The sequence below is a fragment of the Rattus norvegicus genome, chromosome 2 (assembly GCF_021556685.1).
Source record: "Rattus norvegicus strain SHRSP/BbbUtx chromosome 2, alternate assembly SHRSP_T2T, whole genome shotgun sequence".
In the NCBI taxonomy this organism is placed as follows: Eukaryota; Metazoa; Chordata; class Mammalia; order Rodentia; family Muridae; genus Rattus; species Rattus norvegicus.
Window position 1 is genome coordinate 192,030,001 of NC_141535.1, and position 13,069 is coordinate 192,043,069.

Below are 13,069 nucleotides of genomic sequence, written 5' to 3' on the forward strand. Positions count from 1 at the left end.
CATGCTGTCTGTGGGCAGCTGCACACCATAGAAGGCCACTCACAGTTACAGCAAATTCCAAAGCTGAAGAGCAGCCAACCCCAATGGCTTCTTCTTTGATCTCTTTGGCTCTGGGGAAATGCTGAGAGAGCTTTTGTAATTTACCTCAACATTTCCCAACAAGCCATAGGACCAATTCTCTTTAAGGAATGTGACAAGACACTTTAGAATTCAGCATCAGACCAGTTGGAGAAAAAAGAATAATAGTTTTGCTGAACCTTTATGTCTTCCTAAGTCCTTGGTGCCAGATGCACTATTTTCCTACTGGATCTGCCAAAACCACTAAATAGTTAAAAGACATCAAATTGTCTCAAAGTGGCCCAAACTGAAATTTGTTTTTAAAAAAAGAACAACAAAAGAACTCTTAGTCAGCAAACCTTACTGTCATATTTCTTTCTAGAAAATGACTGATTAGGCTAAGAATTAGAAAAACAGATTGACAGCATAGAAGACCTCCAGCTCTGCTCCCTTTGTATGCAGGCACAGCATAAGAAATGTCAGATGGGGTAAAATTAAGAAGAATGGCTATAGCAGTGAAAATCGCAATAGCAGCACCAAGACTTACTCAACAAGAACATGTTCTCAACGCTAGATCTAAAGTGAGATTTCCTCACTCAGAACTCTACCAAGTAGAGGCAGAAGGAAGAGGGACATAGCTTCCTGGCGTCTTTGAACAGCGTAAGTTGCTTTAGGGACGGCCATTGCTTCATTGGAGCGCATGACATCTAAGAGGTCCTTCAAGTCAACCATGCCCAGATCTTTGAGAAAAAAAAATCAACAAACATTCCTGAATTTTTTTTTTTTTTGGTTCTTTTTTTTCGGAGCTGGGGACTGAACCCAGGGCCTTGCGCTTCCTAGGCAAGCGCTCTACCACTGAGCTAAATCCCCAACCCATTCCTGAATTTTTTAGTATAGCCACCATTGCTCCAACACTGGAGAATTTTTTAAAGTGGCCTGACTAGACAGTGAGGGGTTGCAAATACAACCTCCCCCTATATCTCCTTGTTTTCCATAATATGATTGCGCCTGTATTTTATATTTTCTAAGATATTGATTTCTTGATAATGAATTTCTCTTAGTTGGCTCATCAAATGCACCATCAAGCTTCTTCCTCTTGCTCCAGCGCAGAGTGACTTTGGCGCTGGCCTTACATTTGGATCTCCTAGGGAGCTTTTGAAAACTCCTCGTGAATAGAGAGCGCTTCAAGTCAGTGAAACTAGGCTCCCTGAAGGTGAGGCTCAGGCAGCATGGTCGGTGTGTGAAGCTGGCTTGGTGAGTCAGCGATGTGGCCAGGGTTGACAGTCAGTGCTGCAGAGGACTGGAGGACAGTGGAAAGTAGAGAGCAGCTGGCTAGGTAGAGCCTTGCATAGTCACATGTGAAGGACTTATGGACATGTCCACCACTTCTCACACATCACCAACAGAAGCAAGTTGCTTGGGTTGTTGATTGGACTTTAACAGTTTGGCCAAAATACTTTTGAGAAGTAAAGAAAATAAATAGGAATTGGGGAAGATAGGGAGACAATGATCGGAGCCAAACACACAGCCTTATTTCCAGGATCTTCAGAAGAATCCTTCCATCCTCCAGCTCTAGAAGACTCTGGGCTGGTTGTTCATGGGTTCTAAGGTGAGGAGGCCCATGGAAGGCTACAGTCAGGTGGGGAGTCCACAGCAGCAGGCCATCTCTGAGTTTGTCCTCCTTGGCTTGGATCTCTCACTCTCTAGGGAGCATATCAGGCAAGGTTCTCTAGTGAAATGAGATCAATAGAACATGACTAGGAAAGGGGGATTTTGTAAGATTGGTTTGCACATAGGTGCTGGGTAATCCAACAATGTCTGTCTGTTAGTTAGAAAGGTAAAGAACACAGTAACTAACTGCTCAGTCCATGAAGCCTGAGTCCTCAAACCAGTCTCAAACCAGAAGTATGGACGTTCCCTGGAGAGCCACTGTTATAGAACCCATATTACTGCGAAGTCAGCAGGGGATGACACAGCTATGCTGAACATTCTTACCCTGAAGCAGAAAGGAAGGCAGGTCCTCTCCACTGCTGCTTCTTGGAACCTCTTTCTATCTGAGCCAACCCCTGATAGGAGCCTCCCACACTGAGAACAGACCTTCTACTTCAACTAATCCTCTAGAAATCCCCTGCAGATGTGCCCAGAGGAGCATCTCAATCTCCTAGATGATTTTCATCCAGTCCCTTGGAGATCGAGATAGCCAGCACAGAACCTTACTATTCTGAAACTTGGATGATAAATAATAATATAGTAAATATTAAATCCCAAGCTGTCTGGTTCTAGTACTCAGGATATCTACCCAGTACTTTGCATTACTAACAAGTTTTAAGATGCTATATTATCATTACTATAAAGCATCAGACCAGGCCATACTGGCAGAGGCACAGCATATTTCAATGGAATTTCATTGTGTTCTATAAGAAGGACCATAAGGCAGACTATAAATGAGCTCTGTTCTATTTGCACACATTTATCAAGAGTATGAGAGCCATTGGACGTCTTTTTAAGTAATTATGAGAACAATTAGGGATTTAAAAATAGGTATCCATTTAGTTTGCTTGTCTCTGGTATATTCAGATTAGAAATTGCCAATATTTAAATTGGATTTAATTTTAGAGCCTCAGCCTTCCCTAGGACAAGACTAGAGCAACAACACCTATGAAAATCAGTCCATACTCTTGGCAGGAAATTCTTTTCCCTGCAGCACACTGCTGTACCTGCACTGTATGAGAGAAGGCCAAGGGCATGGAAGATGTTGGAAGGAGTCTCAAATCTAGTTATGAGGCATGCGGATAGTATGGGCAGAAGACTGGTGCACACCAAGGTTACCTGTGCAAAAAGCTATGGATATATGGCTAGGAAACTTGTGGTTGTGTGGACTCCATTCCCCAAGAGGGCAAGTCTACAGAGTTGTGGACTATGTATATATAATTTATATTGGCGGCCTCTCTAGTTCCAATCTCTTAGATTAGAAGGCATCCAGTAGAGGAATATCTAGAATAGTTACTTTGCCTTCTCGGGTTGTTCTGTGGATTAAAGGTGAATGCTTGTTGTGTATTGTGGAAAGCAAGTGGACAGGCTGCAGCAATGGGATCCCCAAACTCGTTCTCCCCTGCTGATAAAAAGGCCTACCACATATGCCTTTCACTCTCGCCCACACTCCAAGCCTTGTTACGGTCGGCTCTTGAACTCAAAGACTGTGTAGTGGGTTTTCTCTCCATTCTTCTGCAGCTCCCAATTATCCTTAAGAACCCTGCTCAGATGTTACCCCTTTGTAAGCACATGACTCTGACTACCCTGACTGGATAAAACAGGTTCCTAGGTTCATTCCGCTTCCCCGTCATGAGTAATGTACAGCCTGATCATCACACTAATTTAAATACTTAGCCTGTATTAACCCTTCCCCTCTGGTGATTTGCTATATGAAATACTGTGTCTTCTCTCTGTGTCCCTAGCACCTAGCACAGTGTCTGGCCCAGGACCGGAAATTCCAATGTTTAATAGAGGAGATTAATGAATTTCAATGTAAGGGTGGTGAAAAGATTGCTTACTCATAGTGTCTTAGACTCACAGAGGACCAGAGTTGTCATCTATTCTAACAACTTCTCCTTTAGTTGACACAGGGACATTCAGAGTGGTGTCTTACCCAAGAATCAAAGGGAACTGAGTTAGGGCACAGGTCTGTGGCTTCCAACTTTATAATCTGTGCAGCTCAGCCAAGCCCCCAGCAGGAGGGCTTGTAGAATAGATGAGCTTCCCCCTTGAGTATTGAGACAAGTAATACACACCTCCTACCCCAGACACATGCCACCCTCCCTCCCCCAGGCTAAACAGGACCAGGCATTGCATTGACATGTTATTTGTCACAGAATCTTACAAAATTTTTGAAGAGCATTCGAGTAAGGTTTTCCCCACACCTGGTTTTGTATCAGAAGGTTTTCCTGTTAGTGTTCGAAACACAAAAGGAGTATATTGAGCAGGGTTTGGAAGGAAGAGAAATAGAAACATCCCAGCCTCTGATGCCATGTTTCCCAGTAACACAGACGTCACTCCTGGGCCCCTTCCACCTCCCCTGCTCTTCAGCCCCTCTTCACAGCAAGGCAGTTGCCCCTTGGGAGGTTTCTATGACATCCACTGCCATAGGAAAGGGGGACAGTGTGGGGGATCACAGGGAAGCAAGGCATGGCCAGATGAAGGGTTTATGGAACTCGAAAAAGTATAGACAATAAGAACAAAGGTGTGATTCTTGAGCTTCTGTTACAAACTTTCTTCACAGATGTAGACATCTGTTCATTTGTCCTTCAACGGTACCATGACACTCTTATGCTTAAAGCTCCCACTCCCTTCCTGTTGGCCCCAGGGATGCAACGGTGACCCTTGGCTTCATTCTGAAGACCCAATTGCTCTATGTCTGCTGCTCATCTCACAGGTCTTGTTTTCATTCTATTTACTTTGACTTATCTATGTCCATGGCTTTGGGATTTACTCTTCCTTCCATCCAGAATACTCTGTCCACCATTCCTTGTCATCAGCTTGAGAGCAGCTTCCTGGATGAGCTCCTTACTGAGTACTATGTCTACACGTTCCCCATATTCCCATCTCTCTCACCACACCATAACTGTTCTTTTCATGGCACCAGCAGAGTCTGAATTGATTTATTTGTACTAGACTGGGAAGTCCATAATAGATGCCAAGAACTTGCCTGTTTTATGTATTGTTCTGTCTCCAGCACCAAGGGTAGTGTTTGCTCAGGAAATGAATGAATGAATGAATGAATGAATGAATGAAGCACCTACATGTATCAGGTTGACAGAATTAGTGGGGAAACAGTGACTCCAGGAGCTATAAGTTAAAGCATATTTCACCCTCATTGTGTCATCTTCACAGCTCCTGATTCCTGAAATTAGATTTTTAGTGTAGTGCCCCAAGACGCCCTGTCCTTGTATGGCAAGGGGTCCAAGTGATGAGTCAAGTGGTTTGTCCCATTCCCACTGTTTGTATTACCATCATAGAATTGGCTTGTTGGAATTGCCAGGACTTTTTGCATTTGTAGTATTGTGTCACCAAGGCTGGGTGAAGTTAGGTCTACTATATCTGCTCTTTGGCAGTGTGCAAAATAATTTTCATTTTGGCTTAGGCATTAGTAGAGCATAACTCCACTATGGATCTGGGAGCCGCCATATTAGGTGTGGTCTTACTGTGGACTGTGTCCAGGTTGAAACTAGTAAAGGCAAGTACCATTACATGGTCATGCAAGACCTGAGCTCTGTAAGACCAGAGCCATGCAAAACCTAGGCCATGTAAGACTAGAGCTATGCAAGCCTGGGACCCTGGAAATCTTGGCAACTGGACTCTTGTGCCTTCCTGGACCCTAATGTTGCTAAAATACTGGAATTATGAAAATACTGCTTGCCTTATTGGGACATTCCTTCCTTTCTGCCTAGGGCTCAGGTGTCCACCCATCTGCTAGGGAATTATGGTAACCATTGTCTAATGTCAGCTCTCCTTCACAGAGTTTTGGCCTGTGGTCGTGCAGTCCAGGGGGCTGGATGGCATGCTGGACCCAAGCTCACCTCAGTGTCTGGGCCCAATAAAGGCTTTGCCAAGGACGCAGCTTTCTATCCTGGCCACTCTGAGGTAAGTGCCTGTGGGATGGCTGCCTTCCTGGGGCGTCTAGCTCTACAGCTGCTAGGCTCAGAAGCTCCCGGTGACACACAGCTGGAAAGAGTCTGCAGATTGTGGAAGGGGGGTCAGACCTGATAGATCAGTAAGGGCCAAAGCTCTGAGTGGCACTGCAAATGGGGTTTGTCCAAAGAAGTCCTTATGCTCTGTAGCTTCTAGAACACATTAAAAGTCACATAACCCAAGCCCTTGAGTAGACAGACAGCAACAGACAGAAACTCTACAGTCCCCAGAGCAGTCTGAGCAGGTGTCCTTGTATAGCAGAAAGTCTGTGGTCATTCTTGGAGCCTGATAGAAGCGTGGAGAAGCGTTCCATATCTAGACACTGGCAGGCCTGGCTCTAAATTCTACTTTACCCGATATCAAGGACCAAGTGATTTAATCTCTGTCTCTTCTGTTCCCTCAACCATAAAATGGGAGGGGACGAGCACAGCCTTGTCCTAGGTGGTTATGATGACTGATGAGACATAAAATGCGACTCTGGGACTCAGAAAAGCACATTCTGTTCCTGTGGCCATAGCTGTGGAGAACAGCAGCTAACCAGAGAGTCTAGAATCTTCTAGACTCTCCGTCCACATGCCACCATCATGGGCCTCTTATGTACTTCATGATCAAGGCATTCTTGAATTTGGATCTTAGATGTCTTTGTGATACTGGGACTCCTGAGATTCCAGACGTAAAAGCGATCAACCATCAGTGTGTTCCCTTGGGTCTGGAGGTACGGTATCATGGAGGCGAAACTCACACTCTGAGAATTGCATTTGGATTTTGGAGTGGTTGTGTGCATCTCAGGATACACTGTCAATCACAGAGTGCAGAGGCTGAGCAACAGAATGGTCCTGGCACACACTAGCCACATTACCTCAACTCATTCAGCCCCTCTAAGGTTGGTCTAGTAACTCTCAAGCCATGTCCTTGGATCATCAGCATCAATGTCACCTGTAACTTGTTTGACATGTTCCCTCTACCACCATCCCCAAGCCTAGAGAACCAACCATTCTACAAGTAGACAAAGCAACATGACTTAACGGTGCACCTGATGCCTGGAAGACTTCTTTCTCTGATGTCATGTCCAAGCTGTGCCTCCGCCTGAGTACTGGGTAGGCCAGCAGAAACTCTGTTCCTGTCACCACTCATCTGTGTTCCTCCCAGGACACCTCATGGATCCCTCCCTAGGGAGTTAAGGATTCACTGAATTCCTTTTATACTTCTTGTAGGCTCTAGCAGGAGAGTTCTCGAGTCTTAAAATGGAAGCCAACAGCCATTTTACATTTAGAATAGAGGCCAAGTTTAAAGCATAATGTGACCCCTTGAGCCCCTGTCAGATTGTAGCCACTGAGATGGAGGAAGCTGGATTTCCTTGGTCACAAGGAATTGTCTTTTTGGCCAAAAATGATGAACCAGGTTCACAAATCTGCTCTGTAGTCCAAGAATTGTGAATAGCTCTTGTCATCTCTCTCTAAGACAGAGATTTATTTTCTCCCTTTCTATAAGGCATTTCTTCTAGATCCAGTTGGTAAGCCTCTTGGCAACTTGAGACAAGGACTAGTTAGGATCAACTGTTAGCTCTGTCTAGCAGCGTCGTTAGCTAGTCAGATAGGTAAAATCAGCCCCTCCCTGGCTCCCTTCATCCAAGGAGAGAGTGTTCTTTAGCACTAGTGCATTGTTACTAGAGTGGAAAACACTATAGATTCCTTCTCTCTTTTCTGCATTTACTTATGACTATGAGACTTTTCTAATAATTTTTAAAGAGTATAGGAACATACCATTATGAGTAAGTCAATATGGTTCCCCCAAATTACATTTTAATCAAAAACTGAAGGGATCTGTTTGAGCTATTTTTGACTCTTAATGAACTATCTGTCCATAATGCAAGTCTCCATTGCCACTGAATGGTTATGGGTACCATGTGCTAAGCCAACAGCAAATCCACAGACAACATTAGGAGTTTAGATCATTGTGGAGTCTGTTATGTAAAGTAAGCATGCATTATGTAAAGTAGAAAACTTTATAATTCCATAAAATAGCTCAGAGCTTGTAGGCACCTTAAATATCAGCCCTCGGGTAGAGCAGTCAAGACACTCAGAAAGAGGAGGTTCCACATGCAATGCTCTTTAGAGGTGGAGGTGACACAAGAGACAACACTGAAGCAAACAGTTTTCTGCCTATATGAAGCTCTCTCCCTGCATCAGACAGGAAAAGAGAACATACCTTCCATAGGACAAGTGTACCAGGGAGGATTCTTCTGCCTAGAGCAGTGGTTCTCAACCTTGGGTTGCTACCCTTTGGGGGTCAAATGACTCTTTCACTGGGTCACCTAAGACCATTGGAAAACACAGATATCTACATTATGATTCATAACAGCAGCAAAATTACAGCTATGAAGTAGCAATAAAAATAACATTATGGTTGGGAGTCACTATGATATACAGAAGTGTGTTAAAGGGTTGTGGCATTAAGAAGATTGAGAACCACTGGCCTAGAGTCAGGAGTTATCGGAGTGATGACATTAAAGTTAGAGGTTGGGAGACAACAGGATGGATTCTGACAGTAAATAGAGCAGAAAGGGGATGGGGAGTGCAGGGGAAGCATACCAGGAGGAAAGAGCCCACAGCAAGGGCAGGGGTGGCTAAGCACAGGGCAGGAGCTGTGCCAAGAGCTCATGTGCATGGAATGAAAAAATGTGAGGTAAAGTAGAAGGAGGCGGGGCTGTTGCCAGGTTCTGTTCCCTCTGTTCTGGACCCATAGACAAAGGCTCACCACTGGCTTCTGTGACCAAGCTCCTGAGGTCAGAGCAATGCATTAAGAAGCTTAATGGGGAAATCAGGGGAGAAGGCACTAGAATAAGAAAGAGGAAGGTCCAGAACATCAGGTGGGATGTAGTCTTACCATCTGGACCGGAAACACAGGAGTGAGGCTGGAAAGGAAGTTACAGCTACAAGGAATGTTACTCCAGCAAAACTCAAAAGACAACACAGAGAGGTCTAGATGAAGGGCAGGGACCAGAGGCCAGGATGCGCTGAGGTTTGCAGCTGAAGGCAATAATGGTCCTAGTAATGGGATAGCAAAATGTGAAGACGCCATTTAGGAGAATGAGAAACAGGAGCAGCAGAGAGAGTGACTGTGGAACTGTTTTGGGAGGAAGCCAGGTGGTCAACCTTCGGCTGTGATTGCTGACACAGAAGACACAGGTGGGACGATGGTGGAATTGAGCATGAAGATTTTGTTCAGTGATGTCTTGCACCAAGACTGCCAATATCCACAGAGAGGTTCCCCCAGGAAGCAGGAGGTCCAGAGAGGGCTCCAAGGGAGCAGATGGGCCAGGGATGGAGCTATTGGAGTCAGCGGTCTGCTCAGAAGAGGGTGGACTTCCCCTGCAGAGCCTCCAGGATGAGACAATGGGAAACATCAAGGCAGGTTTGTTTCCATTGAAACCCTAAACTCTGGTCAACTGTTCTTCAGTTCCTGATCCAGTTCTAACAGGTGTTACTAATTTGGGTATAAAAGTATGGAGTTCAGTTCTGTGTCTTCTGCCTTAATTCACCTGATGAAAGATAATGCGTACCGAGAAGAAAGGTGTGGAACAGGAAAAGGAACAGAGATGAAAGGCTGGGTGAGCTGCCAAAAGAACGATCAATCCTCTAAAAGCCAGCGAGACGATTATCAGCAAGACCGTTAGCCCTCAGATCTGGGAGGGGGAATCAAGAATTCAGGTATACCGACCACCTCCTCCTCTGCACGGGTGACTGAGGAAGTGGATCGACAAAAACTTTCCTCCAAGAGAAAAGAGTGTGGCTGGTTGTTTGTTCCCCTTGGATCCCACCAGGAAGTCTAGTACTACAGGGGATTCACTGGCTGAATGTGATGGGAAGGCACTGTGTGACCTTGGGCACAGCCAAAAGGACCCACGTCTATAATAGAAAGCAAAGTGTGGGCCTCTGTCACCTCCGCTCAATCTTCTCCTGGTTCTCCCTTTATTTCTTGAGGAGTTGTAACATTCCGGACACTGTATATGGCCACGCAGGCACTGAATGAGATGAAAGTCACGTGGCTTCTAAAGCACCATCTGGGAGGGAGACAGACATGCAAATAGATATCCACAGCACCGGGTGAAGGAAACGCACGAGATAGTGATGGAGGAAGCCGCCACCCAGGTGGATTAGACATGGCTGTGCCCTCTAGCACCACACATCCAGGAGGCTGACCAAAGTACAGGCTTTACGGAAGCCCGGGAGAGGAAGACAATATGCTATGGACACCCATAGATGGAGGGGACTCAGAGAACAACAGAAGTAGACCTAAGGAAGACAAAGTCCTTGTCTTAATAGAGATGAATAACTCAGAACCAGCACATGCGTCATCCAAATATTCAGCCTGGAAAATAGTGTTTACTGCCTGCAAGGAAACTAAGGTGCAGTCGATTAAATGGCTTTCAAATGCTGACAAATATCTGAGTTGGATATCTGTAGTTTTCTCAGACCCAATGCTAAGACTTTTTAGATAGATAGATAGATAGATAGATAGATAGATAGATAGATAGATAGATAGATGATAGATGATTCATCAGGAAAGAATACACAGGCATACATTTAGACACATGCAGGCAGCACATAGAGAGACAGAGACAGGTAGACAGATGGAACCCTTAGGTTAGAGTTATTAGAGAAAGCTTCAAGGAGTGTGAAATATCCAAAATATGCTGAAAAAAATAGGGGAGGAGACGAAATGATCCATCAGCACAGGAGAGTAAAGATAGAATTGGGGGCTTGAGAAACTCTGTGGAGGATCCCCTCTGAGCCAGCCAAAATCTGGAGAAGCTTCACAAAGGAGGTGGCCTTTGGTCTGAATCTGCAGGTGTGAACTGGTGCTCAGTCTGGGCAGGACAATGGTCCCCAGAACACAGCTGGCTCTAGTGTCACTCAGGGTGAGCTTGACAGAGACTTATGTTTGTTCTATACTCACCTCCAAGCAATAACAAGAAAGTACCTGTTCAAAAATGAGAGAGAGAGGGGTTGGGGATTTAGCTCAGTGGTAGAGTGCTTGCCTAGCAATCGAAAGGCCCTGGGTTCGGTCCCCAGCTCCAAAAAAAGAAAAAAAAATTAAAGAGAGAAAGGGGAGGAGGGAAGAAGCGCACACTGACTTGGTAAGGGGTGTTTTGGATTCTCTTTCTGGTCTAGCTTTTGCCTGTAGGTTGGTTCCTTGTGGACTGGCCTCCTCACATGTGAAAGAAAGATAGCAGTTCCTAATTGGAATGCCCCCGCCCCCCAGAACCTTCAGTTACCTGTGGTGCTTATTTCAAGAATACCTAATCTCCAGAATCAGAGCTGCTGAGTGAAGGAAAAATTTCAGTGCTGGGGCTTCAGGCCATGCTCCCTGCAATGCCTTCCAGAACCTTCCAAAGGGAATAACATTCACAGTTCAGGCACCACTACTATCCAGCCCTTCAAGCTGGTGGTCAGAGAGCCCAAAGGATTCTGTGAGCAAGACCCAAGTTTCGAGGCAGGAATTCAAGGGCCCCATTGCTTCCCGGAACAGAACGACCACACAGCCTGCTCTGATTAATGCCAGTGATCCCAATGTGATTGCTGCCCACGCCCCTTCTCCTCTCACAAGTGTTCTACTTTGGGTGATGATTCTGGGCTCTCTTCCCATAGCCTCCTGGCATCTTCTTGGAAGAACCCTGTGAGGGGGCCTGACACCATCCCGATAATGCTTAGCACGGCTCCCCAGCGTTTAACTTAGGTAACCTCTCGGTCTTTGTCTTTCCAGGTGCATAGCGTAATGTCCATGTTGTTCTACACTCTGATCACAGCGTTTTTGATCGGCGTACAGGCAGAACCGTACACAGATAGCAATGTCCCAGAGGGAGACTCTGTCCCTGAAGCCCACTGGACTAAACTTCAGCATTCCCTTGACACAGCCCTCCGCAGAGCCCGCAGTGCCCCTGCTGAACCAATAGCTGCCCGTGTGACAGGGCAGACCCGCAACATCACTGTGGACCCCAAACTGTTTAAGAAACGGAGACTCCGTTCACCCCGCGTGCTGTTTAGCACCCAGCCTCCACCCACCTCTTCGGACACTCTGGATTTAGACTTCCAGGCCCATGGTACAATCTCCTTCAACAGGACTCACAGGAGCAAGCGCTCATCCACCCACCCAGTCTTCCACATGGGGGAGTTTTCAGTGTGTGACAGTGTCAGTGTGTGGGTTGGAGATAAGACCACAGCCACGGACATCAAGGGCAAGGAGGTGACAGTGCTGGGCGAGGTGAACATTAACAACAGTGTATTCAAACAGTATTTTTTTGAGACCAAGTGCCGAGCCCCGAATCCTGTAGAGAGTGGATGCCGGGGCATTGACTCCAAGCACTGGAACTCATACTGCACCACGACTCACACCTTTGTCAAGGCGTTGACAACAGACGACAAACAGGCTGCCTGGAGGTTCATCAGGATAGATACAGCCTGCGTGTGTGTGCTCAGCAGGAAGGCTGCAAGAAGAGGCTGACTTGCCTGCAGCCCCCTTCCCCACCTGCCCCCTCCACACTCTCCTGGGCCCCTCCCTACCTCAGCCTGTAAATTATTTTAAATTATAAGGACTGCATGATAATTTATCGTTTATACAATTTTAAAGTCATTATTTATTAAATTTTCAAAGCATCCTGTGTACCCACACTTGAGTCCTTTCTCTCAATAAGAGTACCCACAAAGTTTAGGAGAGTGCAGAATGAACTGTCCCCCAGCCACTCCTGGCAACACGGCCCATCTGTAACCTTCATTCCCAGCCAGAGCTGCTCCAGGGCTGGCTAACTAGTTTCAGACACTGCTCAGCACCCAGCATGATTAGCAAGGGAAGTCAGCCTGCAGGCTCTGGTCTACATTCCGGAGCCAACTCTACCAAATCCTTGGATTATCTGCTGCACAGCATGGCTCCATGGGTTTTGATTGCCTCACTTGAGGAGGGAAGAGTAGTTAAGACTGGTCAGAAAGCAGGATGCTATGTACACTGGCTGCAGTCTCCCACCTCTGAGAGACCCAGGCTGGTCCTCGGAGGATATTGGGAACTCCCTGGGTGGATAAGTAGAGGCTTCCAGGTCTTCTGGCTTCAGTCAGTTGGAAGAGCAGTCTGAAGGAGCTGTAACAAAATCATCTCCTGAGGCCTGTCATGGCAGATCTGATTTCATGTTAAGATTGCCTTAGCTCTGATGGTTGCTTCTCTACTATTCCCCTGTGGCTGCCTGCAGAAAGACTTCACTACCCACCCCAAGAACACAGTAGGACTTCCAAACTTCTTGCCACCCACACAGAGAGACAGCTCTAGCAGTAACTGT

General features: G+C 46.1%; 1 protein-coding gene across 4 annotated transcripts in view; it reads left to right on the forward strand.

Annotated features, from left to right (window-relative positions):
• The window catches only part of Ngf (nerve growth factor), a 54,372-nt gene extending 41,959 nt beyond the window's left edge, over positions 1 to 12,413 (forward strand). For 2 of the 4 annotated variants that reach the window (XM_087624502.1, XM_087624496.1), the window contains exons 2-3: positions 5,571 to 5,694; positions 11,509 to 12,411. In XM_087624502.1, the coding sequence (XP_087480628.1) occupies positions 11,521 to 12,246 (726 nt within the window). In that variant the 5' untranslated portion in view covers positions 5,571 to 5,694; positions 11,509 to 11,520 and the 3' untranslated portion in view covers positions 12,247 to 12,411. Of the gene's footprint in view, positions 1 to 5,550; positions 5,695 to 11,508 lie in introns of those variants that run through there. The other 2 variants (NM_001277055.1, XM_087624493.1) reach the window with 2 other exon arrangements.
• The last annotated feature ends 656 nt before the right edge of the window (positions 12,414 to 13,069 follow it).